We start from the raw sequence: 26,239 nt of genomic DNA, 5'->3' as shown, positions 1-26,239 counted from the left end.
GGCACCATGTTATGGTAAAACTGCAGAATTATCAAGTGCAGGGGCATGAGCGCCTTCAAAAACAGAACTTAAGGAGTTTTTGGCTAATCCTGGTAGAAATATGTCTCAAATACAGAGAACAGAGATTGGTTTGGTTTTGGGTTTTTGTTTGTTTGTTTGTTTGTTTTTTTGGTTTTTTTCTTTGATTTCTTTAAATTTTATTCACTTATTTTTAAAAATAACCTTAAAGATGCTTCTAAAACAGGAAGGTTGCTAAAATGTAAAATAGAATTGGTAAATGTTTACAAAAGTCACACAATTTTATTTTACTTTGGCAAAGTAATAAAAGGGTACATATGAGTCACAAACTTGACATTCTCATAAGAAATGACAAATACAGTGCAGAATGTTGCAGTTACATTAAATGCTTTGTTTTACTCAAGCAGAATGAAACAAGTAATTCAACAGAAAATACCACCAGTAAGTTTTTAAATGTGAAAATGTACTTGTCCTTTTATAGTGAATTTAAAGCAGCAATGTAATTTTTGTTGAAATATTCCTTAGAAAAAAAAAGAGAATTTGGATAATTTCCTAAGGTTAGTATTTTTCAACTCAAAACCAATGACACAATTCATCTCCTAATTGTTTCTCTGCCACTAAGTTATGTTCTCTTCAGGATGTTCAGTCCTGTCCTGTGGTGTCCCTAAGTCCTTCTAGCCCTATTGGTTGACAGGCACAAATGGTACAGTGTTTGTCAGAAGTGGGACAGGACTCTTGGCTTTTATTTCAAAGATAAAGCAATAAAATGTTTTCTGATACTAAATTAATGTGCCCTTCTGATTCTAGTTTTGTGGGGAGTTTTATCAAGAGAAGTACTGTCTGTTTTGAAATTGCCCATGATCTCTTTATCAAGAGATTCTTTATATCTCTTTAACTCAATAAAATGTAATATAAAATGGAGGATGCCCCAGTTTATAAATTTATATCCAGTACACAAATTATAGGAGCTGCACTTCAACATTCTATAGTAAAACAAAATGCCACCGGGATATGTTCTACATACACTACTGCTTTAAATCCTGTGTACTGCATTCCTTTCTCCAGCTGTTTATTTCCCTTCTTACTGGAGAAAAGTCACACTTGCTTCTGGATAAAGTGTCATCCTTTAATGAACTAATATACTGATTAGTATTTGACAGTGGAAATGATAAAGTTAATACATAGTCTAGCCTAAAGGCTTTGCAAATGCATAGGATTAAAAACAGCATTATAAAGTGTGGGTGTACTTTGAAAAGTGAGATCAGAGACTTCAGTGTTTGTTTTTCATGTTGACAGCATTTGAATTTTTTTTATAGATTAAAAGTAGGTGCCACAGTTTAAAATCCAACTGGGTTCTCCCCCAACCCACCAGCATGTATTCCATTTTGATTCTGAAAGCCAGATTTAACTTTTAGGTGCCTTTTTGTCTGCATCAGTTGCAAGTAAAGGAAGGCAACTGAGGATTAGGGTCAACAAACTGATGCCAAGGAAATGAGGAGTAAAATGTTAATGTTGCTTTTATCCCTGAAGTAAGCAGTTGAGAACGCTCAGGTTGAGCAGGTCAGATCTGAACACTGTCATCTGAAATCACTTCCTGGAGTAGAACCACACTTTAGAGGTCAGTGTGTCACATATCAAAGCTGACCTTTTGTTATGCAAGATGCATGCAAAATCTGCTGGAATCTAAATCAATCAGCACAGTCATCAGCTGAAGATTAAATGAAAGTCACAACAGTAATTGCAAATTCCTCAGTTTTGTCCTATATTACAGGGTGTTGAATTTCATCCATGTGAGACTTATATCTTGGAGAACTAGTAGTGGATATTCCTTATGTGCAGCCCATAATACAGCTACTAAACCAGTGCTTATTCAGGGTGCTGATTCAGTCCATTAAAAAAGTTAAAAGTACAAGCTTAAAAAGAAATTCCCAACCACAGGAAACGTAAACAAACAAATAAATAAATAAATAACATTTTTACTGCACTGTTTCAGTGATTTGTAGACGGTTCCTGATGATTTATATAGGAATACAAGGACAATTTAGGCAGTGCAACCACCCAAACTGTTTGACTTCAGCATTACCTACACAGAATTCAGAGAGACAACTCCATTTCATCTTTTATCTTAAGAAGCAACCTGAAATAAAAACAGCTTGCCCCCCTCAAAAATGCAATATTCTGATTATTTTGCTACACATGCATGAGGCTATCCTATGATGTTATCCTTTTCAACAGGGTTACATTTTGAGGCACTGTCATGGTTCCCCCCAAAATTTTTCCAGTGTGTTGGGCCAGCAAGTAATGTGAGCTAGGTCCTGTGTCCTCCCAGCCAGAATCCCAGCAACTGGAGCCCAAAGGCCAAACAAAACCAGTGCTGAGTGGTGCTGTCTGCAAGCACCCTCACCTCACACAGACTGATAATCTCTAGCAACTACTGATCTTGGCTACCCTTACTTCAGCTTGGCACAAGATGGAGTAAGGCAGACCAGAATCTGTCATCTGTGTTGGATCACTAGATTAAAAATCAAGGACTACATGAACCAAAGAAGCTGAAATTTAGGTCATCTGATGCTCAGTGACTCATTAAAACATCAGAAGTCTGTCCCCTTTGTCTCAGGCCATCGTTAAAACTTCTGAAATAAGTCTTGCAAAAAAGGACAGTCCAATCTAATATTTTTATTTGCAATTATCTTCTGGATTCTCCTGCTCCCTCCCACAGTAAAATATAAATACAAAATGTTCACACTTATTTTGATGGCAAACACGTTTTTTTCTTCTTTCCCACGTTCTTTATGGTGTGTAAGGTGGTGGCTTCTCGAAAGGCGGGAAATAGGGTGGTGAGTAACGAGGGGGTGCATTGGAGGCCCACATATAGCTGGGGGATGGTGACAGGGCCTGGGGGTCATCCGAGAGGCCAGAAGGAGTGGAGGCTGGAAACACGCTGGAATGCTGCAGGGAGACGGCAAAGGATGCAATGTAACCATTCCCTAATGGAAATTATCGTATCAAAGTGATACTTCATTACCAAACAGTTCAAAATGAACATTTCAAGGTTCACCACACACAAATAACACTTCAGATAACTTGTTGCATTCAAAGTAAGCGCAGCCTGTAAGTAATGGTTTTGAAAAATGAGGCTCCTTAGATCCAAAACTGAAGATATTTAAAAAAAAATTCTCATCACTTCTGTGTGCCTGCTGTATTTCACAAGGACTGGACAACTGAAAACTCACAAATTCCTCTCAAATCTTGGGTGTCATACATTAACCAGTAGCAACAGTGAATGAGCTGCTCCAAAAGCCAGGGAACTGGGTCTGCCATTTTAGAGTTGTGAGTGAAAGCCGGGTTTTTGCAAGGGCCCGGGCTTCCTCAGGAATTCTGGTGTGTTGTTTTTCTCTTGTGAAAAATGTGTGGAATGAGTGGGAGGCATTCAGAGGGAGTGCATCCTTTGGAAGGGGTTTGAGAGGCAGGGCTTGCTCCACCTGCTGTGGGGTGTGAGGGGAGAGGGGCCAGGGTGGTTCAGTCACTGCTTGGAGCAGAGTGGGGCTCAGAGCAAGGGAGTCTGCACAGCAGAGGCTCAGCTAATGCTCCCATGCAGCTCCCAAGCTCCCTGCAAGATATGCAAAGCTCAGACTTGGAATTTCATGTTAAAGAGGGACTTGGCTGTATTAAATTTAGATGAGTTGAATTTATGCCCAGCTTTTGTGCCATCTCCTGAGCCAGCACCTGTGCTCACAGCAGTGAGACCCAGACACTTTGATCTGTCTGGCTGAGCTGTGCTAGCAGAGCCCAGCAGTACTTCCAGTTACAAAGCAGGGAAATCACCCATGCTGAGCTCTCTGCAGGTGCTGGGGCTGCCACACTGGCAAGCTCTGGGTCAGACAGAGCTTAGAGTGCTGAGAAACTGAGAAAAGGACTTTGTAGCAGAGCTTGGTTTGGCATGCACTGAGGTTGGCATTTTTGTAACTGCAGGAAGTTATACAGCACCAGTGACTGTCCCAGGTTTCATTAGTCTCAAAAATGAGTCACAAATACATCCCAGAAGTTCTGACTTAAGTGTTCAATTATATTTAGGAGCCCTGACAACAGCACTGTCCAGGGGCACTAACAGCAGACCCAGGAAGGTTTAGATTTCAGTTTCCTCTAATGATGAAGGATGTGGTGGCTGTCACAGAGCACACCTCTTTGTTGATGACTGAGAGCTTAAACTCTTCTCAATTAAAAAAAGAAGTTTCCTGTCGTGGTGGTTGTGTGATATGTTAATTAACATCACCCCTGTGGTAACATCCACCTGCCAGAAGAGCAGAGGAGGAAATGTCCTCATCTGCTTCAACAAGTGAAAGCTGATGTTGACAGCAAGGTTCACATGAAATCCCCATTTCCAACAGCACAGCTCCATAGCTCAAGGAGGAAGGGATGCATTACAGCAGAGGGGATGTTTGCAGGGACCCCTCTTAGGCCAGCTGAAGCATGTGGAAAATAACCACAACAAATCAGCTTTTCAGGCATCATGTGTCTTCAGGAGCTCAAACAGCTTGTTTCCAAAAGCTCTTCTATTTCTCTCAGACACAGCAGTTGGCCTAATAAAATCTAGTGCCTGAACACCTGGCTTTGCCTCTCTCCTCAGTGCCAGAGGCAGCAGAGGCAGTGCCTATGTTTAATGTGATCTCTACTAGTAAGTGATGGGCAGGCAGCAGGTCCTCCCTCTTGCCTTCACTTCAAGGACAGCTTTCAGGAAAACACTGCCTTAGTAACAGAGAGCACTGCCAATGACCAATACCTAGCAGGAAAAATTTGGTATTTTCTGCAGGAACAAGAAAATTAAATTGTGTGAATGACAGGAAGACAGGCCCCCAGAGTCCTGCAGACTGCCTGGATTTAACCTTGCTGCTAAACAAGGAAACATCCTGTAAAGTTGCCCACCTGAAAGTCATAAGCAGAGTAGGGAGGCAGGTGAGGAGTGCTGTGGTAGTAGGAGTTGTAGGATGTCACCTGTGGCCTGGAGTAGTAGGTCACTGAAGGGTGTGCATTCTCAACACTGCAGTTCAGCGTAGGGAGGGAAGGAGTCTGTCAAAACAGAAAGAAAGAGAGTATGAGGCTGCAAACCCAGTCACAGAAAGCTCAGAGCTGAATGAAAGCAGAAATTATTTAAAGGAGCACTGTGTGTCTTTAGATCTCAGCTCTGTTGCATTAGCAACTGGCAATCCAGTTCCCTCTCAGGCAGCAGCTACGTTCCAAGGTCACTTCATTCCACAGCCTCTGATTGTTTCAGATTCCAAACAAGCTGGCAGCAGCCCAGTGCACACCAGCACTCACACAAAACAGATTTACTTCTTCACAAGTAGGAGAAATTATTCATTACTTCAAAATCACTCTGTTATTTGGTGCATTGCTATTCATTTCTATAAATCTTTGTTTGCAGAGGGTTTCTGGTGTGGATTAAATCTCAAAAGGCTGTGATGCACAGCTGGGAATGTGTCTCCTGTTTTATTTGGGAAGATATTGGTGAGTCTGAAAAGAGTTCAGAGTTCTGAAACACCGTACCCTTAGTGCAGGGCCCAAGATTTCTTTGTAAGAAAAACATATAGCCAGGACAACAAATCTCTTTTCTGTGTGAATATTTTTGTGTTATTCCAAATTGGTCACAAGCAACTGAAAAAGCCCCAAATGTATATGTTGAACATCCAGCTCTATTCCCTCATTTGTGCTGTTTAGAACAAAACCGTATGGAAGGTAACAGGCAGCCTGGTTAAGTGAAGGTATTTCAAAGCTCACATTGTTAGAACAGTATTTTTTTTGTTATCTGAAGTTTGGTTTTGATCCCCAGTTCACCCTTCTGCACCATGATGAAATTAGATGGAGAGTTTCAGCCTAAAACAGTCTGTAAAGCTCAGACTGCTACTATAAAATCATCAATTAATGAGCAACTGCCACACTTTTCCTTGTAGAATGTGAACACTATGAAAAGGAAGATCAATTTTTAAGAGAGAGCTTATTTTCAATCATCCTGATATTGCCAATGCCTCTCTGATGGTTCCTTTTGAAAACAGAGTCTCTCAATTCTGTTCATATTTTCTAAGTGTGCTCAGATGGTGACAAAATCAGAAAAGTGAATCACTTCCACTTTGTCATTATAATTATTTCTTGCCCTTCTTCCCACCCTGACTAAAGTAATGCATAGATCATTTGCATTGGAACACCAATAGTTTCCATGATTATTTTTAAAGGCAATTTGCCTGATTTGTTTTCTTTAATGCACTGAGAAATTGATATCCTCTTACCATGTCTTTAAAGCCTCCAAGTATTGCTGCTGTAATGATCCCTAGGAACAGCCCCACTATGTTCAGAATTGTTGCCGACCAGAGCAAGTGGTAAAGGTGGATGATGTCCTGGCAGCTGCTGACATCAATGTACTCATAGTACCCTCCAGAAATCTCTACTCTGCTAGATTAGGGAAAAAAAACAACAGTAATGATAAAAAACTGCACAACATATCATAAAACCTAAGCAGTACTGCTGGACAGTAAAATGCATTCTGCAGCTCAGTGATCACCTGGGCCCTGCTGCTGAGGGAGCGGGGATAAACCCTCCTGGATCCATGCTTGTGGCATCCAGCTCCCTGCACAAAGGGAGCTCTGAAACAAATTACTTGCTCTGTTCTGAAACAAATGACTTTGTGTCTGAACCTGCCTGTTATTTCTTTCATCTGAAATCTCCACAGAGGTCCTGGAGGCTTACCAAGGACAAACTGGTCATGGAATTACCTTGGGAAATCAGAGTGTGCCCGAGGAGCAGGAGCTGCCCCCAGGCAGCGCTGGCTGCTCCCCAGAGCCCCAGGAAGGGGCAGCTGGGTGGGATCCAGGGCCCAGCACAGCTCCTGCCTGGCCCGCAGGGCTTGGCCACCAAGCAGCTCCAGCTCCATGCCCTGCTCCAGCTCCAGCCCTCACTGCTCTACAACAGCCTGGGCTGGCTGGAGCCCGGCACCTCGTCCTTCTGCACGCACTCTGAACCTTTTCCACACACAGAAAAGAGAGAGAAAACTCGGTCAAATCTGGTTAGGTCATTATTTTGGAAAAGGAAAAGCAACTCCTGCAGCACGTGGGCTGAAGTCTTGCAGCAGAATTCTTCAGGAATGACCCCTCTGACTGCTGGGTGGGGAACAGGCTTATCAGCACAGCTTATCAGATGTAGTGGCCTGCAGCAAATAGCCCTTCAGAAAATATTTATCAGGGACAAACAGCACCAAGAGCTCATGAATGACTTATCTCCCAGCTCACATGCAGGGTTAGGCTCAAAGCACATGAGAGCTTTGGGGAAAGGGGGAAGAACTGGCTCATATTAAAGGTCAAGAAGCAGGAGATCCAGGTTCAGCAGACTCCACAAGGCCTGCAGGAAACTGCCCCTTTCACAAGAGTCACCCTCCTCTGCTGATTACTCAACTTCTGCCTCTTTACCCTTTTTACTCCCACATTTCATTTAAGGAGGCCACTGCAGGAGATGAGGAATTCAAGCAGAATCGAGGCACCACAGGTTACAAAAACCGGTGTATTGGCTGGCACAACCTCTGTGTAACCCGAGCTCTCCGTGAGCCTCTAACAAAGCCTGCGTGCGCTGTTTGCGAGCGCTCCTTCCTGAGGAGATTGAGAGGGCCCGGATCCCTCAGTGAGAGCATCCCGCGCTGTTCAGCGGGTCCTGAGCAGCAGAAGAGGCTTGTCCCTCTGCCAGAGCCAGGGTTCCCAGCCTCAGGAGCAAGGCTGGATTGCTGTCACGTTTGCCATGATTCCCATCCTTTACATGTGCACTCACCAGCCTGGAATGTGGTGCCTCTCTTACTGAGACACCATCCAGCACCTCCTCCGTGCAGCATGTTTGTGTGGTTCTAAGCAAGATTAAAATAACAACAACTGATATCTTTCATCAGTAGAGGGGAAAATGGGTCAGGGGCGGGTCCCAGAACCGGGACTGGGAAAAAAAGAAAACCAAAATACCAACAAAAACAGAAGAAATACAGAAAAGTTTCAAGCTTTTCTATTCCAATCAATTCTCTCTCCAATCAGTATCCTCTCTTCAGCTATTAAAAAGGGATTGTGATCTGTAAACTACACAAGGAAAGCAAGAGCTTCACACCTCTTTCACACACACAAGTCCTGCAGAGGCCGGGATCACCCTTCCCAGCACAGGGAACCACCCACCCTCTCCCAGCAGCAGCTTCTGATCTTCCTCCACCACAATCAATGATTTAATGGAGGCCAGCCCAGCTAAGTACTGAGAGAAATGCCAAGCCTGAAACAGCCCCAGGCAAGAGCCAGCAGTAAAAAAATCAATTTATTAATGCCTTGCTAACACACAAGGTATAAGCAGCACATGCTGTAAATTAAGCTGGCTTAGGCCAGATCTCAGTGATGTGATCACTCTGCAGTGGTTCTGGATTGGGAACCACCTTCTGCCTCACTGCACAGTGCTGGTTCACCTTCCATCCCTGTGAGAGCATGGCAGACACTCCCTGGGCAGGGAGGACACTGGTTCATGAAGGCACAGATGGCACCAGCCTGTTAACTCCCCTCTGCCAGCAGGGTGAGGGGTGGAATGGTGGCAAGGTAAAGAAGAACAGTGTCCCGGGTTTTTTGCACCTTCGATATTGTCAAAGAAAAAACCAAAACCCAGTGCCAAAAGAAAAGGGAGGTGTTAAGCAACACTCAACAGGTGCAAAACTTGAGGAGGACACCAAGCATGAAAGTAATGGAAATTCCTGTGCTCTCATTTTTCCAGCTGGGCTCACCCATAGCCGGGATGGCCTTGGTGTATTTCACACCCACCTTTACTCGGTTAGCTTTTGCCTGGGACTCCCCCTTGCTAACAAACACAGTTCAAGGTCCCTTCCCACAGCCACTGCCATTAACTGATACTATCCTGCAAACGAGCTGCAAGCTATTGCCAGGAGCATGACCACTGCTCCCCTTCCCACGGCCAGGAGTGGCATTTTTGGCTTACTTCCCACAGTTGTACAGGTCACAGCAGAAGCAGGTGTTGGTTTTTATTTTCGGTGTGCAGGGGGCACGGCGCTGTGGGTGACAGACCGCCTGTGTGAATACAGAAAAAAAACCACATAAAGCGCAGAACGACAATCCCCAAAGACAGTTTCTGCTGCTATTTGGCCTGCTCTACATGTAGAATTCTCAGTGATCTCCACATTAGCCCCAGGCAGATTTTTCTTTCCTTATCTTGCTCCCACAAAGCCCTCCTATGGGAACAGAGATGCTCTCGGCTGGAGCAGAGCAGTTTCCTTTTGCTATGGGGAGCTCACAGACAAGCAGGTACCTGCAGAGGAAGGAGGTTCTGCAACTCCTGCAAGCAGCCAGGGCCTTGCTGAGCTAACCCACCTCACCCCAGGGCAAGGCAGAGTAAAGAGCTGTCAACAGCATGCCCCCAAACTGAGAGCAGATTCCAATAGTGGTGCAGAACTGACCAAAGTGTTAATTGTGCATGCCTGAGGGTGGTAACACTCGAGTGCACATGGACAGTTATCGGTCTGCAAGGAGAGTGGACCACTCCCACGCTGCTGTGTAGCATTTAGCTTTGCACCCTCAAGCAGGCCTTCTTATTTGGTATATAATGGCTATTCAGAACTACTTAACTACCTGTGGACTTGTGAGGAAAGCTCTGAGAGACAAGCAGTGCTCAGCAAAGGCAGCAGACATCCATATACACCACCAGTATGTGGCAGGATCATCCATCCCCAAAGGCTTCTCTTTGGACAAGACAGCAGGAGAGGTGCTGGTACTTGTTGCTCAAGTACACAGAAATTATTGCTGTCTGAAACCTTAACCCACCACCCAGCTCCTATGGGTGCACAGCTGAAAACCTAGAGAAACTGGTGAATTTTCCTATCCTACACCCCCTTCTGTCCATCTGCTCTGTCACTACTGGGCAGTACAGGGAGAACCCAAGTCCCGAGTGCTCCAGCACCCTGCTCCTACCCCAGGCCCAGCCTCGCACCCCCTCCTCACTGTGCAGACCTCCAGGACACTGGAGCAGGTTCCTGCCCCTGCTCCAAGCAGCTGGGCCCTTGGCAGGGCACAGCAGGAGCTGCTCTCACCTCAGGTGGGGTGGTGCTCTTGGAGTAGTACTGACAGCGCCCCGCGTACAGCGGCCGCAGGTCCTGCCAGAGAGAAAGCACCAGGCTCAGCCCTGCAGCAAAACCAAACTCACCAGAGGGGCTGGGAAAGGGAACACACTTTAGAGGGACCCTGATCTCACACCAGCACCCTAATGCAGCAACAGCTCTGCAGCCCCCACCCCAGTGCCCTGGGTGATGTTTAACCCTGGACCTTGGAGGCATGGAATTGTTATAGCCAGCATGGGAGATGCAGTCTCTTAAGCTGGGCTCTTTGGGTGACAGTGGCCATCCTGAACTGAACAGACACATCCCAGGTCTGTTTGACCTATTTCTGAGGGCTCTTCTTACTGAATCAGCAATTTATTATTAATTCCTCACAAATTTGTCCTTCCTGTGCTCTTCAGTGTTTTGTGGGAAAGCTCTGGAGGATCATCAACATTCCAGCCTGCAAACATGCATTAATGCCCCCCTTTGTGGCAGCTTTATCTCCAAGGCAAAACCTCATGGAAAGCAATGCCAGACGTGTACCCACATCAGCCAGCCCTTCCCAGGAGCAGCCAGACTGGCTCTCCAGGTGTCTGAGCCAAAGCTCAGGCTGGCAGGGCAGTGGCAGCAGCTGGCAACAGGAAGAATCCTTTGGGCTGGCATGGCAGGAGCACGTTTCAGCAAGGTGGTGACATTTTAGGACTGTCAGGTGGTAAAGTGAGGCCAAAAGCCCACCTGTTCACCAAGAGGCAGAAGCCAAAGCCTCTCTCTGTCACCACAGCTGCTCAGCTCTGGCCTCAGAGACGCAGCCACCCCCAGAGCCAGCCGGGAGGAGCTGCCAGCTCATGCCACAAACCAACCCATGGGTCACACCCTCCCAAAGGGGGTCAGAGATGGCCCAGACTTGCTGGCTTCATTCAGACAGACACACGGACACCCATCACACACGTGAGAGGAGCTGCCCTTTGCTCTGCCAGCAAATCCTGCCATCCAACCACCTTTCCACACTGGAATACTCAGGGGCAGGAAAGAAGAGCCAGCTTCACAAGGAGAATAACCAGCCAGCTGACACAGTTTCCATTTCATGGGTAATTCTGACCTTCTGAGATTCCTTTCCATTCTGATACAAATAAACTCCAAATCTCTCTTTTCAACCCCCTTTTGCCAAAAATTTCGAAAAAAGTCATCAAACTGCAGAGTTGCAGAACAAAAAACTGTTTGCAGTTACAAATTTCAATCAAAAAGCTGAAATGGAATTGTGTCTTTTTATTTCTATAATAATAACTACAGCTTCTGCACATCCCACTGTACTAGGGATTGGTCATGACAGCAGTAGCTCCTAATTTTTTAAGTCACCAAATGGAAACTGAGAACCTACTGCAAATGTTTCCTGTTTATACTGTAATGCTTCAGTGAGCTTCGTATCAAATTGCTTCATTCTACTACAGCATCCAGTGATTCCCTCTGCATTAAGAACCAGCTCTGCCAACATTTAAAACAAAATAGATGCTACTGCTCATATCTTGTCCCTTGGCAATAGCTGTAATTCACATTACATCTTAAGTGTTCTGATACTCAATAAACACATAAAGCCAAAAAAAAACCCCAAAGCAAAGCTTTAAGATCTTAGTGCTTTCCACTAATTTAAAACTATTTTTAAAAAAATGATACAAATTTTCTAAAGCTTGTGATTTAAAGCAGAATTCAGCACATGATACATATTTGCAGGGTTTGGTGTGGGCTGATACAGGCTTGCAGACCCATCAGTTGTTTTCTCAGAGTGCAAGCACTGCAGGACTGGGTTTCCCTGGCAGCACTTACGATGTGTCTGGCAGCAAAGACGCCGTCCACAATGGCACAGCAGAACGCGGCGATCACACCAAAGCTGATGAAGACGATCGATGCAACCAGCTGAGAAAGGAAAACAAAGCAAAGTATCACCTGCCTCTCCACAAGTGAGTGATCAGTGCCCTCTGCACAGGGCTGTGGAAAGCACAGCCCATGGGCCCTGGAGCCATCGGTGACCCAGAGGTTGGCCCGGGCTGCACAGCCTGCCCTGGCTGAGGCACTGGGTGTGTGTCTGCCCTGGCAGCGTGGCAGCAGAAGAGCATTGTGCCAGACTGGCTCTCTGGGGACTTGGTGGAGTAATGCAGGTTTTTTCATCACTCCAATAGGCTAAACTTGGGCTGAGGATACACCTCCTCTTCTGGCTGCTGCTGTCCTTAACTCTCCCCTGGAGAGACAGAGGAGTTCTCCTCTCCTCACCCTGCAGTGCTGTGGGGAGCTGCTCCTGTGGGCACTTCCCCAGCTGTGAGGATGCAGGAGACTGCAGTGTGTGACCCTCTCTGCTGTCACGGTGCCTTCAGGGAGCAGCACCTGGATGAGGCATGAGCACAGAGCCCTGGGAGCAGAGGGCAGTGCCCATGCAGTGAGTGCTGCCCTCCCTCACAGCAGCCAGGCTGGGCTCCTGGTGCCAGGCTGTGCCAAGCACAGAGCATCCAGCTCCCACTGCAGAGCCTTCCCTCCACCTGCAGCTCGACAAGGGCAGTCAGACAGGCATGATCCTTTTCCAGTGGCCCCATCCTGCCCGCTCTTAAAATTAGGGTGAAAGCATTCAGCAGGTAAAGCAGAAATAATCCCCAATCCAGGTATGAGAAACAGGGTCTATTCCCACAATGCCACTTCAAACAGCACCTCTGATAAGAGCCCTGCTCAGCTGGGGGAGCCTGCCCCAGTGCTGACACAGCCTCTGTCACACCTGGACTCAGCTCAGCTGCTGCCCCTGGGCTCCTGAGCAGCTCTGCACACACAGAGCTCCCAGCACTGATCCCCATCCCCTCTGCCAAAGTACACTGGGGGTATCAGCAGGGCTGCAGGGGGAGGGCAAGCACAGCATTCAGACAGCCAGGGTCACCAAATGCAGCCTGGGGAACACCTTTCAATATTACTTCACATATATTGAAATATGTTATTTCAATATATTGACAGTACTTCGGTGTAAAGAACGGGAAGCTCCCTGGTGGCTTTCCAACTCTGGTGACTGAAACCTTCAAGTGTCAGCTGCTGGCAGCTGTAAGAACTGTTTCTCCATGAGAACAAAGGTGACTCTGGTCATAGGGGAGCTGTAAGCAATAGTAAAAATCTTTACAGCCCAAATACAAAGCCAACAGTTATCCCTGCCAGCACTGACAGATACCTCAGGTCTCCTGACTTGAGGATGTTTGTTTTAAAGAGCCAGGTACTAAGTTTGCTTGAAAACCTTGGCTCTTGCCACTGCCCAAGGCTCCAGCTCTCAGAAAAACAAGCCGACCCCCCAGGCAAATACAATCCAGAAGGATCCTATGTGTGTTTTTAAAGTACCTCAGGATTTTTAGGTTAATCACACTGGTGTTATCTACATCTCCCTAGGTAAAAACAGATCTTGTTCCAGTAACCTCATGTACAGACCAGATCAGTTGGACAATGACTGGAGACCCCAGAGGGCTCACCTGGGGCAGTGGAAATGGTTTATTTAAAAATGAGAGAAGATAAAATGGTTTTCTAGATGAGGCAAGCATTCAAGGCTCAGCATTCATTGGATTGCAGCAGCAGAGAGAGCAGGCTGTGGAAGGATCCCAGGGACCCCGTGAAGGTGCCATGACCACAACAGGCTGTTCCTGCAATATCAGATGCTGTGCTACAAAGTACTTGCAGATGGCAGCAGGTGACAAGTTTTCCAGGACCAGATCCCACACTGACCCTGTTTCTGTCAGCTGTGAACTCCTGCATTTCTTCCCCACTCAGCCCCACCCTTTGCATGTCTGGATCCCAACTCACACCATCCACTACAGGGTCGCACTGTCTCACTACCAAACCAGGGAAACCACCCAGGCACAGAAAGTCCACTTTTGGTGGAAGACATGGGGTTTACTGTCTTTTGTTTCATACACACATGAAAGAGGATATTTGCCCTAAATAGCATGAGCCTTAGAGATGGGAAGCGAGCCAAACACAAAATATATACAATAGGGAATTTGTCAGTCATCTCTGCTCACAGACAGGAGCTGCTAATATGGTGGTTTAAAATAAATACAAAGGTAATGATACTTTCATAACAGCCCTACCAAGAGGTATCTGATGCTCACTTTATTTACACACAGTTTTCTCCCTCTCAGATGTAGAAAGAAAAGCCTGAAAACCAAATGCTGCAAATTTACGGTAGAGTAAAAATCAAACAGCAAATAGAAACATACAAATGGAAAGGAATGAAAAAGAAGAAATGCCTTTAAAAATAATGTTTTTACAAACAAACTGTAGGCCTGATGGTAGATAAGGCCAGATATGGAGAGGAGAAAGAAGCAATGGGGAGAACCATAAATTCCATAGGAATTCCACTAATTGACACAGACTGTTACTCACTGGAGACTGTGCTGAATCTCTGGATTTAGAGAGAAAGAACAGAGACACAAGAAAAAGAAAAACAGGGGGGGTATACATTAGAAGGGATTATTAGGTGTTTCAGGAGTCTGTACCTCTCATGTACCTCAGCCAATGGGGAAAAAGAGAGGGAAATGAGGCTGGGAAATGAGGATAAAAAAGAGGCTGCATCCCCTAAAAAATTTGAGAGACTCCAGGAGAAATGACCCATGGCCTCTCCCTTTATTCAATAAAGCTCTGTCTCATTTTGGACATAAATCTCTAGTGTTTGTGGATTAATTTTCTTGACAAAATTAATTTTAAAAATCCCAGTTTTGAACTTGTCAACAAGATTATTATTTTTGATTTGGGGTTGATAATACTGTTACAGTAGCAAGCAGAAGTCCCTCTCTGAGCTGTGAGATGTTATTGACTGATCCTCACTTGTGTAACTCCAGATGAGGTCAGCCACACCAAGCAGCACTCAGACAACAAAAGACAAACTTGGTTTGGACAGGGCAGGAGTGTCCTGGGCTGAGGTTCCCTTTAGGTGATGGTACAGCCCCAGATGAGCTGTGAAGGGGCTGGTTCTTACTCTTCCATGGCACAGCTGACTGCCATGAAGGTGTGTAAACTGCTGACTCCTCACGTGGAAGCTGCTGAGTGGGCAATGGGGTGTGTGCCAGAGCTGCCTGGGCACAAAAGCTCTCCCTTCCCTTCCCTTCTGGGCCATGGCATGGAAGTCAGTGCACCTGGGTGGGAAAAAGCAGAGAAAACCCAGAGAGGTCTGCACTGTCACAGCCTGGGGGAGTGAGGAGTGCTCCTGCAGGTGAGCTCTCCCATCAGCCACACTGGCTGGCTCCACTCCTCACACCCACCAGAGCCAGACAGATGTTCTGTCACCTCACAGACAGGAACCTGCACCAGAACACAGCTGCACAAGCTGCTTGTGGCTTTTCTGCCTTCAGCTGCACAACAAGCCAGGCCAAGGCTGCCTTTTAGCAAACCAGGACACAGGGGAAATGCAGAGAGGTTGAAAAAAATAAATCCTCCATAGCCAGTGGTATCACAGAAACATGCAATGGACAAAGCTGCCACTGTGAAGTGCTCCTGGGTAAGGAGGACATGTGACTAAAGCACAGGGACAATCAGTGACAGCTACTGCATGTCCTCTCTGCCATCAGAGTGGAGACAGCTCGCTGCCAGCCCAGGCAGCAGTGATGCAATCCCTGCAAAGCTGGGTCATGAATGTTTTTTAGGACACACAATGACAGAGAGATTAAATGAATAAGCTCAGGCCACCCAGGGCTCTTCAGAATAATCAAACAAGTCAGAGCCACACTGTCACTCGTGGGCACTCCTGTGAAGAGTCCAGGACTGGCACAATGTGGTCATTGCTCAACCAGACACTGACATGCTGCCAATACACGATGAGCAAGAGGCTGAAACCCTGCTAGGACAGAAAGAACAGGGGTACGTTGCTCTTGCAGAGCCAGGGTGAAAACAACAAAAATATCCACTGGGAAACCCACCTCCCCTGCACCCTGTCTGACTGTGGGAAAGGCAAATGTCATCTCCTGCAGGGTCTGCCTCACCCTCTCCTCCTGCCCTGCAGGGAGCATGCTATGTGCAAAGCAAAGGCAGACTCTGGGTTTGGACAGGAATTTCTCCCATCTGCCTTTGCAGAACCTGCCTTGGCCTTGGCCAGCAGCACACGGGGCTAAGCTGAGCCCTGAGCCCCCTCCAGCCCTGCCCCAGCAGCTCAGCAGGACAGGCTGCAGGCACAGCCCCAGCCCTGGGCCCTCTGCAGCCCCAGGGCAGCAAGGCTGGAGGGATCTCACTGCCAGGGCCTGGGGCTGCAGCTGCTCCCCAGAGTGAGACAGGAGGCACAGTGCCCTCAGGGGCTGCTCCTGGGCTGCCAGGAACCAGCCCCAGCTCTCAGGAGGTATGCAACACTACCCTGCAAGAGTTAGGAAAACCTAAAATAATACTCTTTACACACAGTATTTGAGTTACTGCCATTTTTTTAGAAAAGTTTTTATAAAGAACTTACCATTTGTCTTTTGTTTTCTATCAAGTTTGATCCGATTATTCCAAGGAACGACCCAAAACCAAGCTGCAAAACAATGTAGTGTTAGCATTTAGTTCAGGATGATACCCAACATATTTTACAAACAGACAAAACACAATTAAATCCAGAAGCAGCAAAAGAACATTCTGCCTATGTGTGAGCTCTTTTCCTTCAGCAAGAAATCAGTGGAGTCTCCCACTAGCAGGAACTATCAGGTGTAACCCACATATGACACTAAAAGCGTGTGTAAAACCAAAAGGATGAGTTCTGAATTCCATGCCCCCAGAGGTGCTGAGGAATGGCTGGTGGATGAGGATGTGCATTGCTGTCTTGGAGCAGCCCTACAAACACTCAGTAGCCTCCAGGTGCAAACCTAGCAGGACCAGTGCACTAAAACCCCCAGGACCAGGATTCTGTGACTGAGCTTGTGAGCAACCACCTCAGCTCTCAACTCAGAGAGTTCCTCAATGAGAAGCATGAAATAAAGGAAATTTATACTTTGGAAGTTGTAGCAGTTTTCTGTCTTCTCTTACTCCTCCCTCATTTCCAGGGATGAGGATGTAACAACCAGGGTGTTCTACCAGAAGAGCTCACACTGGCCCAACAGAATAAGGCACTGCAGCAAAAATATCATCTTTTCTGGCTGCTGTGACTCACAACACTCATTTCAGCTCAGTGAAGTCAGCCAGGAGAGCAATTCCCCCCCTCCTTTCTCCATAGCCTTAAGCTACACTAAGAAGTTTCTAGGACAGAGCACACCTCAGCCAGGACAGAAACAGGGAATTCAAGCAGGAACCATGGACTAAGAGGGGAGATGCAAAAATAGAATTGTGTCACACTGGTTGGTGTAGAGGACATTCAACCCCACTTCCATGGGCTGGCAAAATGAGAAATACTGGAAAAGTCCTGCAGCTGGATCTGTCATACTAAGGAGGTGCAAATCCAGACAACAGAGCAAGGGCCAGTGAAGATCCATGGGAGACTGCCCAATAACTGGCCAGCTCCCCAGGAAGAAAAACAAGGCATGAAACAAGCTGTAGAGATTAAAAATGAGTCAACTAACCTGGAATCGATACTTTGAGATGCAGGAATAGAAAACAAAGGTTTGATGAATCCAGTACTAACGGGCAGAGGCACGTGCAGACATCAGCAGACACAGATGTGATGTAAACTTGGGCTTCAGTCTCCCCTGGCCCTGCTTGAGCCCAGCAACCTTTGGTGCAGTGCTGCAGGCAGGGAGGGCAGCTGGCTGAGCAGCAGGGGTTAAAGTGGAGCAGCTGATGAGGCTGTGCTGCCCCCCTGCCTGGCTGGCACTCTGAGCCCCTGAGACCCCTGTCCCCACGCCAGGCACAAGCTGCCATGGTGGGAAGCACTGCACTGAAGCCAGGGTCTGCTTTCTGCTGGGGTGGGCAGAGACCCAGGGCACTGCTGAGCTCCCCACACTGACCTGCCAGTGCTTCTGGGCTTATTATTTAGCTCAGGCAAACAACACCCCCACCTTCCTAAAGTAACACATTTATAGTTCAAGTCCAAGCAAAAAAGATTGGGAGATCCAGGCATTAACAGTGATGTGGATTCAGGTGTAATTTTCAATCTGGTGATGTTTAGCAGAAGGAACTTGTGTGGTAACACACACCTAAGGCAAATGCTCAAGAAAAATGTTTTGTGTCCTTGGAGCTTTAAGAGAAATAGCCACATGGTGTTTCAGAGCAGCCTCAAAACAAAAAGTGAAATGCTTTAGATAATTTAAGATAATTCAAAAAGAAGAAATTAGAGTAAGTCTGTACATCCAGCAGGTGAAGACCAAATAAATTGATGGATTCTAATTAACAGGAATTCTCATTGCACTAATGGAAGAACTACTCATTTTTCCATGGATGGGACAAATTGATCTCAGTAATGTTCCTCAGTTACATCATTTATTTGCTGGTGGATGTGATCCCCTGGGATATCTCTCTGAAAGGAGGACAGGACACAAAGTGAATGTGCTTTTCCAGAGTAAAGCCCCAAGCCAACATCCTTGGCAAGGAACCATCACAGAAGAGGTTTGCCAGTGCAAGCCCAAGAAAGGTCAGTAATTCACACAGATTCTGGCAGCTGCTGTAACTTGGAGACAACACACACAGACCTCAGTCTCACTTCCACAGGGCTCCTTGTCTTCTGCACCTGAGCATTATTCTTGTCTGCTGAACATCACTGCTGTGCTCTGGGCTCCCCTGTGCCAGCTCGCTCATCCAGCCACAGGTGAGGGCGTTTCCCACACAGACACAGCTCAGGTATTCCCTGATGCAGCTGGGAAGGTGTGCGTGGTCATGGAGGAGAGTGAAGGCACCCTGGCCACAGGACATTCACTGAACCCTCTGCTTCAGCTTCTCCAGTTCTATCAATGAGGAATTGAGCTGCTTGAGAAAAAACAACTTCAAACCCTCAAAAAACCCAACCAAACAAAATCCTACTGATGTGTGGAAGGTCTCCAGTGCCTGGTTCTGTCCTTTCTTGGAAGCAAAGGCCTGGAAGATAATCCCCTGCATTGAAGGACACATCTTTGCATCTTCCTCCTCTCACAAGAGGTGCTTGCCCAAGAAACACAAGCTGAAGGAGGAAAGAAGGGTGGTTTAGGCATGGCAGCAATGAAACATTTGATGTCTGAGCTCAAGAAGAATTTGGACAATGCCCTCAAGCACATGCTGTGATTCCTGGGGTTGTCCTGGAGTTGGACTTGATGATTCTGATGGGTGTCTTCCAGCTCAGAGTATCCTATGACTTTATGATTCTATGTTCCATAAGATGATTCCAGCCATGGAACTGCTCCACACACAGAGAAGTCACCCAGCACACAAAGACACTTCTGGCTCTATCTGCTTGAGGACAGCTCATGGAACACTCACTCACTGCAGCCAGCCCTTTTTCCCCAGTAAAGGGAGAAATCCCAGCTTGTTATGAAACATCAGCTATTTTAAGCACCTTCTGAAGCACCCAGCAGCACACAGAAATGTGCAGCGAGACAGGTGAGGTCATCACACATTTCCACAGAGCAGATTAATGAACCAAGCTGGGGAATTTGGTGACAAACATCAATTGCCAGGGTGCCTCTGAATAAAGAAACTCAACGCCCTTCCCAAGCCCAGGACTTCATTAATTCCTTGAGCAGACAAAGCCTTAGAAAAGCAAAAGGGATGCTGACGTTCCTGGGCCATAAATAGCTCAGAGATGTCAAGGGGATGTGAGCAGCAGGCTCTGCACATTTGCATCATCTGCAGGACCTGCTCTGGAGCACGAGGCTCAGCTCGGGCTGGCACAGGGCAGAGTAGGTGGGGAGAGTCTGGAGCTGGTCTGTCATCTTTCTCAACACCTTCCTTCTACACTTCTCTTCAAAAAAGATCAGGCCTAAATGCAGGAGATACTGGGACAAGCCAGAAACTCTAAACCAAAGAGGCCCAACATAATCTGTAACAATGTTCCACACTGCAATGGCTGTAAAGGGGCTTTCTTCACCTGTAGAAGAGAACATGGGCACAGAAAGTATAAACCTCCCTGAGATCAGCAATGCATGGCAAATAAATCAAACAGCAATAAGACAAGAACAAGCCTCCACCTGGTTTTCTGGAATGGTTTCAAACTTCCAAATTCAAGGCTCCAAATCAAATGTGCAGCATCCTACAGCTGTTACACCAGGAGCCTCTAGCCGGGGCTACTGGCTGCATTTAATCTACTGAGACACCTAATTTGATTGCAGTTCAGTGCTTCTTTTTCAGCATGTCTCAGGCATGCACAGGAACAGAGCAGGACTTGCTGTCCAGCTCGTGTTAGACCTCTGCCCATGCCAGGAGGGTTGTGACATACCTGCCCCTCATGCTTCTGTAAGAGAGCATAGATCTAATGGCAGGAAGGCTGGACACCAGTGGTCTTCTCTGAATTAAGCCATGTGAAGCTAAAAGATGGTTCTTTCCCATTTTCAGCTGCTGGTAACAAAAAAGAAGAAATGGATGTGCTCGTGGCTTTGATGTACGTGCTCCCCTGGCAAGCTGCCACAGCATCTCATCCAGGGACTCCAATTTGTTAAACACTTCTGCAAGTAAACTTTATGACCACAAGTTCATGTTACCAGTATTTCAAAACCTGGTCTCTCAACTGCTTTTGGCAGTAAGGTCCCTCTTTGCCTTACTTCTGCTTAGTGTGATCTATGTAAACAAAGAAGTTCTAAAGTTGCTTCAACTGACATAAAATCTGTTTATCTGTCTCCCCACTAGCTCAAAATCAAGTTATTACCTAAGCTCAGAGGAAGCTGCCACTTGGATGGGATTTTTGCATGGGAATGTGCAGCAGGTGCAAAATAATAACAAAACAAATAAATCAAATGGTAATGAAGTAGCTGAGCAAAATATTCAGGACAAAATCACCCTTTATAATATTTTCAGCATTACGAGGGACTTTGTAGGCAATAAGTTTTCTAGACCTACCTAGGAGTTCTATACTTACAATAACCCCTGGGTAATAACCTCCAACAGTCACATTTTGGGTTCTTGTTGTAGCAGCTAGGCCCACCGTTAGAATCAACACTGACACAATGAGGAGAGTCACAGTTACGTAGAGGGAATTTCTTTTTCTTCTATTGAACGACCCTAAAAACACACACACACAACAGAATTTGCTGATTCCATCTGGGGAGAGTCACGGCACCACAAATTTCTCCTCCCACTGCCAACCATGCCACGGTGAATTTCCCTTCTACTGACTCGAGAATATTTTTGGGTTTGCCTGTCACTTTTCACCTTCACTAACATTGCTCTGACGTAGATGAAGAGAGCCTTAAGAACTGCAGCTCTGCAAAGCTCATTTAGACACACTGGAGTCTCCCAGCCCCTCTAGCCTGGAGCAATTGAGCTAATGAGAAATATTCACATTAGACATTTATATACTTTCTGATCTGTCTACTTGCATCAAGCTAAATAACCCCACTGCATGCTGCTTGTTCTGAGAGGGGAATTTTGACTGTAATCATAAGGCATCCACAGTTTTCCATGCAAATAAGACATCACCAGTAACAGCCACTTCTCCTCTACTTTCAGCAAGGACCAGGTATTTTTAGATGCTTGAATAATGAATTTGTGGATTAGTAAAACTCATCTACAGCTGCCTGATGATGAGGGGTTTTTTTTCTTTTCTATATTTATAGATCTCCCAAATGAGCATAAACATAAAAGAGTGATTCCACCAGCCAAGAGGAAAGCTGGCTGTGACACTACACTCAGCAACATCTTCAGAGGTGTGTTTGGTCTGTATGTGCTTTGCCATCTTTCTGTCACTTTGTGGAACAATCCTTTTGATCATATTCCATTTATTACGTAGATACAACCCAGCACCTGCAAGAATGGCTGGGAGGATAATGGATTGTAGGGGTCCCTGCCTGTGGGCTGCTGGGGCCACCCTGATCCCATGCCCAGAGCCTGGGGCTCTCCAGCAGGCCCTGGGAGCAGGCAAGGGTATTCCCAGCTCCCAGCACTTCTCTGGGAGTTTCAGAGAAGGGCAGGAACATGTCCCAGGGGCAAGGAGCAGCTTTCACCACTGCAGAGTACATTCCCTAAAGAAACCACCCTGGGAATCCCCATGGGCTCCCTGGCAGCCTGGGCACAGCAAGGTAAAAGTGAAACAGCTGCGGAAAGGCCCTGGGGGAAAACTTGGTCAGGCCAAGCACAACCTCCTGGTCCAAACTGTCCAGAAAGAGGAGCACACCAGGCCCTGCTGGGCAGCTTTCTGTCTCACAGATGCACAGCCCAGCTGCCCCCAGGCCCTTCTGTAGGATCCCTGTATTTATGCCCAGCAGATCCTTTCGCCCCAACAATGATGCAGCCACACCAACCCACACAGGCTGCTACAAATGATCTCCCTTCCTCCCCAGGACAGCTCTGCACAGGAAAAACCAGCAGCTCCCCTGCTCCTCCACACCAGCTCCAGCTCCAGGAGCTGTGCTGCTGGCAGCAGGGATCCCTCTCCATGCTCTGGGCTGCCATGGGCACGGGGCTGGATCATTTCACCCACAGATGAGCTTGAAATCACAGACAAGGGCCAAACTTGGGGCTTAAAAGCCCAACAGAAGGAGAGCACAAAATCCCAGAAGGGTAAGGTTGGAAAAGACCATTGGAGGTCATCTAGTCCAACCTGCCTGCCCTACCTGAAAGGCAAGAGAGGTTTGTAAAACAAAATAAAGCAGCAATCTTTCTGACAGACCTGGTGTCTCTGGAAGGAAAGCTCTCCACCCACAAACTTTCTGCTCATATTCCAGAGCACAGGTCTGACTGCACCACTGGGACATCACTGGTCCTCAGAGCAAGGAGCCTGACAACTGGCTAGATAGTTGCTAATTTCAAACAAAAAAATAGCTAGATAGTTGCTAATAGCTAAATTAAATAGCTAGGTAGTTGCTAATTTCAAACAAACAAACAAACAACAAAATTAAATAACTGCTCAAGAACCCCAAGATTCAGGCTGGGTATTTTATCAATGATCCTTAGTCTTTCAAGCCATGTTTTACAGGCTGGAGATAAAGGTACGTGACTGTTTGCTGCAGGTCACATTTGGGGTTATTCTCCTACATCTGCCAAATAAGTTACTAATAGAAAATGTAGGCTTCTAAATCACTCAAAAATCATCAAGAGATGAAGCCATTCTGTAGGTACTGCCTCACAAATGCTATCATTGTGCCACACTTCAGTTTCGATGTAACCATTTAAATGCAAGTGTCCCATTAACATCTTAAAAAATCCATAACAGTGGGGCCAAACCTGGAGAAAATTTGCTGTTTCTTACATAGATGAGTTCTGAAAGGCGAGAAAGGATGAATTCATCTTGCTTCCACAGAATCACCGAATTTGTGATTACTGCTGTGGTTTGGCTGGCAGATGAGCAGAGGGTAAATCAGCTCCAGTGGGCAGGGTTGGGCTGGGGGTGCCACTTGCACACCCCAGCCAGTGCTCCTGTACTGCCACCACAAATGCTGCCAAAAGTTACCATGAAAACCACTCTAAAAGGAGCCTCTTGAAACACCACCATGTACAGATGCTGTATTTGTTTCAGCACCATCGTGTTTTTCACTCTTAATTTCTATGTTGTTTCCCAGCTTAGGACTGGCACACACCAATGTTCAATAGAGAACAGAAACATAAGGTTTCAACTGGAAATTTTCTCAAATTTTCTCAAAGCTTTTCAATATTTCTCATAGATTACAAAAAAAAAAAAAAAAAAAAAAAAAAAAAAAAAAAGCTTTTATTTCAAGTTCAGACAAAACCAGCCATAATCTTCTAACTTGATATTGAAAAGAGATGTGAAACTGAGGAGATAAGGTGACTACCTCCTCTGTATTGGGATATTAGTTACATTTTTTCCTTCTCTGAAAACACCTTGCTATGCGTGTGGAGAGGAAGTGGTTTTGTACTTCTGTAAGGATGCCTGCAGCTGCTTCAGCATACAGACTCATACCCAGTATATCTCTAATAGCTGCTGAAGGGCTGCTCTCACAAAATCCCTTCCCTCAACAGCAATTTCTGCTGAAAATATTCCCCATCAGATCATCTTCCTGTGTGCTCCTGAGCTTGATATAGTTCTTTCCACAGAAGCTGAGCTACAGCAGCTTTGCCATCTCTGCTTTTAAGAGGCAGCAATAGCCTTTTCTCTGGGATTTATCCCAAACAGATACCCCAAAACTTACAGTGCTTACCACAACATAAATAGACAAGGTGATCCAAAACACTGTGCTGAGCTCTGTTAGGGAGCTGTAAAGAAATTTATGCCATCCATAGCCTGGCTATTGCTTTTGCTAAAATGGCACTCCAAACGGGCACTGGTTTTAGAATGATCGTTTTTCTTTTAAGCGTCAGAAACATCCTCTTGTTATATTTGCCCTATAAGCCACTCTAAAGATAAGGCTGTAGCAGGTTTTTCCAGATTACTTTAAAAGTTTGCATTAATGCATATCTTTGAACTGCCCTTGAGTCACTTTTTTTTTTTTTTTCCCACGATTATTAGAAGAAAATGGACAAGATGGCACAGAAACACGACCGACTTCTCCATCTTGTTCTTTGGGGGAAAAGCCAGAAGCGAAGAATAGGCACAGAGTAGCAGCTCAAGGAAGAATCCAGCTCCAACTTTTACCCCGGGAGAGCCGGGGGCTGATGGCACCGAGCCTCCCTCTTCCCAGCCCCTCTCCTTTCGTCCCCTTTTTCTGCCACAATCGCGTCACTCGGCTCGCTGTGACCCCCGGCTCCGGCTGCGGGCCCGGCTGGCCCGGGCGGGGGCTGCGGGGCTCGGGGCCGCTGGGAGGGAGGGGGAATGGCGGGGAGGGACGGGGGGTCCCCGACCCCACTGGGGCTCCGGGGGCAGCGGCCGCGCTCCGCCCCGCTCCGGAGGATGCTCCGCGGGGCCGCAGCCGCCTCCGTGCGGGATGCCCCGCCGCGGGTCCCGCCGCAGCGCCCGGGGCTGCGGGGACACCCGGCCGGAGCCGCGCTCGGCCGGCGGGAACGGCGGGGGGAACGGCGGGGCCGGCCCGGCCGCCGCAGCCCCGGAGGGGTCCCCGGGGTCCCGGCGCCCCGCACGGCCCCGCGGCCAACCCCGCGTCCCCCGGGATCCCCCCCGGTCCGGCACTCACCCACGGAGTCGGGCAGGGCCACGCCGGCCGGGCGCTGCTGAGTCAGGGACTGCCGCATGCTGCCGCCGCTCCCGCCGCAGCCCGCCGGGCCACGGCGGCGGCACAGCCCCGGCACCGGCACCGGCACCGGCCCCGCCGCGCCTGCGCCTCGCTCCGCTCCGCCCGCGGCCGCCCCGGCTCCCCGCGAGCGAGCAGCGGTCAGCGGCTCCGGCCGGAGCGGCTGCCTGGAGCCGGGGCCGCCGCCGGGACCAGCGCACAGCCCGGTCCCCAGGGGGGCTCGGGGAGGGACGGACGGAGCTCCCGCCCCGGCTCCGAGAGGGCAGAGGTCCCGTCCCGCCTCTGGGAGATCCGGCACACGCACCGACAGCTCGGCCAGAGCGGCTCCCCATCTCTGTCCCCACCTTTCACCATCCCTTTGCCTTCAGCAGCTCCCACCCTCCTCCAGTCCAGCGGCTCCAGGACATTCTGTCCTTCGCAAAATCTCCCTGGGACGTCTCTGTTGCCCCGTTCTCCCCATCTCCCTCCTCCCTGAGGTGCAAGTGACGGTCCCGGGCAGCCACCCCGACACCGCCCCCGGCCCAGCGCTGCATTTCTCGGCACTTCGAGATCTCCGCTCCGGTGGCAATGCCTGTTGCTGTCTGTGCCCTACTCCATGGAGACAGCAATCATCTGCAATCTCCATGGCCAAGGAGCAAGAACAGGCCTTCAACCTCTGTTTTCCACATCCCATCCGCAAAATGAGGATAAAAGCATCTTCCCAGCAGGCTTCGTAATTGCTTGTAAATCACTCTAATGCCCTGGGCTGAGAGGTGCTAAGTACAAGTCGTGTAATTATTTCAAGCATATTTCATCAACTTAAAAGAAACGAATACTATCTCTGCTTTAAACCCCCCACACTTTCACTGGATAAGAGCATAATGACCAGCTTCTCCCAGGAGAGAAGGGAAAGTGTACACTGACAGCACTGCGAGAGCCTGGCTGCATCCCATTCCACCTGCCGAAGTTCGGGGAA

At 47.5% G+C, this 26,239-nt stretch overlaps 1 protein-coding gene across 3 annotated transcripts; it reads right to left on the bottom strand.

Moving 5' to 3' along the window:
- Window positions 1–274: 274 nt before the first annotated feature.
- On the bottom strand, window positions 275–25,720 carry TMEM255A (transmembrane protein 255A). 3 transcript variants are annotated; one of them, XM_077186109.1, is made up of 9 exons: window positions 25,629–25,720; window positions 21,066–21,208; window positions 16,569–16,631; window positions 11,942–12,031; window positions 10,115–10,177; window positions 9,010–9,098; window positions 6,300–6,462; window positions 4,942–5,085; window positions 275–2,967 (listed from the first exon to the last, which is right to left on the bottom strand). In XM_077186109.1, exons 1-9 carry the CDS (start codon window positions 25,636–25,638, stop codon window positions 2,809–2,811), a joined length of 924 nt encoding a protein of 307 aa, XP_077042224.1. In that variant the 5' UTR covers window positions 25,639–25,720; the 3' UTR covers window positions 275–2,808. The 3 variants fall into 3 exon arrangements, with proteins under 3 accessions (XP_077042224.1, XP_077042223.1, XP_054497522.1); XM_077186108.1 differs by lacking the exon at window positions 25,629–25,720 and adding an exon at window positions 25,228–25,521 and having other exon boundaries at window positions 6,300–6,459; XM_054641547.2 differs by lacking the exon at window positions 25,629–25,720 and adding an exon at window positions 25,228–25,519.
- Between the last annotated feature and the right edge of the window lie 519 nt (window positions 25,721–26,239).

This window comes from Agelaius phoeniceus, chromosome 14, assembly GCF_051311805.1.
Source record: "Agelaius phoeniceus isolate bAgePho1 chromosome 14, bAgePho1.hap1, whole genome shotgun sequence".
Classification (NCBI taxonomy): Eukaryota; Metazoa; Chordata; class Aves; order Passeriformes; family Icteridae; genus Agelaius; species Agelaius phoeniceus.
This window is presented reverse-complemented; position numbering and strand designations above follow the sequence as displayed.

Excerpts from the sequence above, each read along its gene's own strand:
- TMEM255A (XM_054641547.2), bottom strand. The coding sequence starts at position 25,285 with ATGCGGCAGTCCCTGACTCAGCAGCGCCCGGCCGGCGTGGCCCTGCCC. Across the intron at positions 12,032-16,568 it reads TAGAAAACAAAAGACAAATG|CTGGTTGCATCGATCGTCTT; the intron begins GTAAGTTCTTTA and ends TTCCTTTCTCAG. Across the intron at positions 6,463-9,009 it reads GACCTGTACAACTGTGGGAA|CAGAGTAGAGATTTCTGGAG; the intron begins GTAAGCCAAAAA and ends TCCCTAATCTAG.